This window comes from Bos indicus x Bos taurus, chromosome 10 (genome assembly GCF_003369695.1).
Source record: "Bos indicus x Bos taurus breed Angus x Brahman F1 hybrid chromosome 10, Bos_hybrid_MaternalHap_v2.0, whole genome shotgun sequence".
NCBI lineage: Eukaryota > Metazoa > Chordata > Mammalia > Artiodactyla > Bovidae > Bos > Bos indicus x Bos taurus.
Window position 1 is genome coordinate 17793615 of NC_040085.1, and position 2872 is coordinate 17796486.

General features: G+C 41.1%; 1 gene segment (V, D, J or C); it reads right to left on the reverse strand.

The window, feature by feature from the left end:
• Positions 1-718: 718 nt before the first annotated feature.
• On the reverse strand, positions 719-1381 carry LOC113899384. The segment is given in 2 exon segments: positions 719-1032; positions 1244-1381. Coding segments are annotated over 2 exon segments (363 nt in total).
• Positions 1382-2872: the final 1491 nt, after the last annotated feature.

The following is a 2872-nucleotide window of genomic DNA, read 5'->3' on the forward strand; positions in this document are numbered from 1 at the left end:
GCCCCATGTGGCCAAAGTATTGGAATTTCAGTTTCAGCATCAGGCCTTCCAATGAATATTCAGGACTGATTTCCTTTAGGATGGACTGGTTGAATCTCCTTGCAGCCCAAGGGACTCTCAAGAGTCTTATCCAACACCACAGTTTAAAAGCATCAATGATACTCTAAGCTGACTTAAAGTGAATTCAGGCTCAACACCAGATACGAAGACAACAACTTTGTACAGACTCGTCCACCAGCTCTAGCCATTGCCTGAGTTCTAATCCTGAGAACTAATCTCTTATTCTACATCACCCATGGTTCTGCTTTTCTGACTGTGCCCTGACACAAAGTCTAAGAGGAAACGATTAAGGAAATAGTTTTGATGGTGATTCTACACAACTAGACCCAGTTTTGTGATGAAGTAAAACTGCCAGTTTAAAATATAATGGGGCACGTTTTCAAATTTAAACAACTTTACACATATTCTGTACAGTTGATTTAAAGTCAAAAATTCAAGTGGAGAATATATTAGTAGAAAATTACTCTGGACACCTGTTTCCAAATAACGTAGAAGGTGCCTTTAACTGGAACTAAATCTTCTGATCCAGACCACAACTTAAATAACCACAGGACTATCATTTCTTGCCTGGGGTCTGCGGGTGTGCATTTCAGCTGGGGTCTTGCAGCAGAGGGGCTTTCTCTTACTAAGCTCCGGGGTTTTTGTACAGCTTTTCCTATTACTTCAAGCACTGTGAGTCACTGAGAGCACAGAAGTACTTTGCAGAGTCTTCCAGTTGTAAGGCTGAAATGGTGAGGCTGATGGATTTATCTGCTTTCTTAAAGTTTACAGAGTAGCGGTCTTTCCTTGCATTTGTCACTTCTGAACCCTGACGAATAACGTAAGTCATCTGTCCACTGGGAAGTTGCTTGTACCAGTAAAGGTAGTAATAGCTCCAACTTGTTTCATACCAACAGTTCAGGGTGACTGACTGCCCCACTTGGCTGGATACATCTGACTGGTCTTGAGTAACTTTCTGGGCCACACCAGATCCTGTGGGGGAAAAAAAAATCAGAAAACAAAGATGGGGCAATGAATAAAATAGTGTAGGAGTTATTTAGGATCCAAAGGCAAAAAATTGAAATCATAGATGTCTGCTTTTCTCCAGTCCTCCTTTCCTCCCCAAGTCCCTGTGAAGCTCCACGCGCCTGTGTGCAGGCCTTTCACCCTGAACACTCCCACCCATGTTTGGAAGCATCCCTACCAGAGAAGGCGACGGCCAGGAACACCCAGAGCAGACTGGAAAGCGGCATGAGGCATGGATTTCCCTGCGCAAATGTGCTTAGTTCTGCCTCAAGCTGAGAGTTCAGTGTCCTTGAGTGCCTTGCAGCACATATACATACTACCCGATACCTGTGTGACTCCCCTCAACAGGAAGTGGCGGCTGTCATGTTCATAGACCACGTGGTCTGTGCATGCATGGGAAAAAGTCTGGCTCACCACAAACCTTTACTTTGTCTGCTTGTCTTTCCCTGGTCATTAAATTAGGCAGATCCTGAAAGAAGGCATGAAAAAAGCAATCAGCATTAAAATTTGAGCAGAGGAGAGCTGAATATTAGACAAGTTGATGGCCATTGATAATTTTTCAGCAAAATAGTTTTGCCATCCTGTTTAAGATATAATTTACTATAGCCTATGAAACTTTCTGTAATCTACTAACAGGTCGTTCATTTAGACTATTCTTACTTTTCTCCATCCAGAAGGTAATGACTCTTTTAAAAAAACTTGCAGATCTTAGGCTTCTTGGCGAATGGAAATTTTATTCAAAATCATTAATATATCACTGTCTTTGTATTGAGTTTTGTGACTCTATTTAGGTTTTTCAATAAATAAAATTACTTCACCATGAAATGACAAAAAAAATCAGTTCATCTGACTTTCAGCATCTATTCAGTTTTAAATTTTGAATGAAATTATACAGGAATAAAATATTCTTTTGAAATTGAGTCTTATTTATTAGACTTTGAGGGAGATCAGGATATTCAGTCCTGTCCCCTCCACATATAGAATTGCATTTATTAGACCATGTGTCCTGGAGTTGTCCTGATGTCACATTTTCTATGTCATTGGTCCAAAATTTTCAGTCTCACTTGTTAGTGGCTCATTATTTTTCTCTTTGTAAAATAAATTCAAGATAAGTATGCCAGATCTTTCTGTGACATAATGCTATAATGTTCTCCTACAAAAATTGGTATCTACAGGTTTTAAACACATTTTTGTTGTTGTTCAGTCACTAAGTCATGTCCAAACTTTGTGACCCCATGGACTGCAGCACCTGAGGCTACACTGTACTTCAATATGTCCCAAAGTTGCTCTAATTCATGTGCATTGTGTCAGTGATGCTATCTAACTACCTCATCCTCTGCTGTACCTTTCTCCTCCTGCCCTCAATCTTTCCCAGCATCAGAGTTTTTCCAATGAGTCAGTTCTTTGCATCAGGTGGCCAAAGTATTGGAGCTTCAGCTTCAGCATCAGTCCTTCCAGTGAATATGCACGGTTGATTCTATTAGGACTGACTGGTTTGTCCTCCTTGCAGCCCAAGGGACTCTCAAGAGCTTTCTCCAGCACCACAATCCAAAGGCATCAATTCTTCAACATTCAGCCTTATTTATGGTCCAATTCTCACACCACACATGACAACTGGAAAAACCATAGCTTTGATATTACAGACCTTTGTTGGCAAAGTGATGTGTCTGCTTTTTAATATGCCATCTTAAGCTTCTTGGGGACACAAGTGTTTAAGAACACGCCTGCAAACTCAGGAGACATAAGAGATGTGGGTTTGATCCCTGGGTCAGGAAGATCCCCTGGAGAAGGGCATGGCAACCCACTC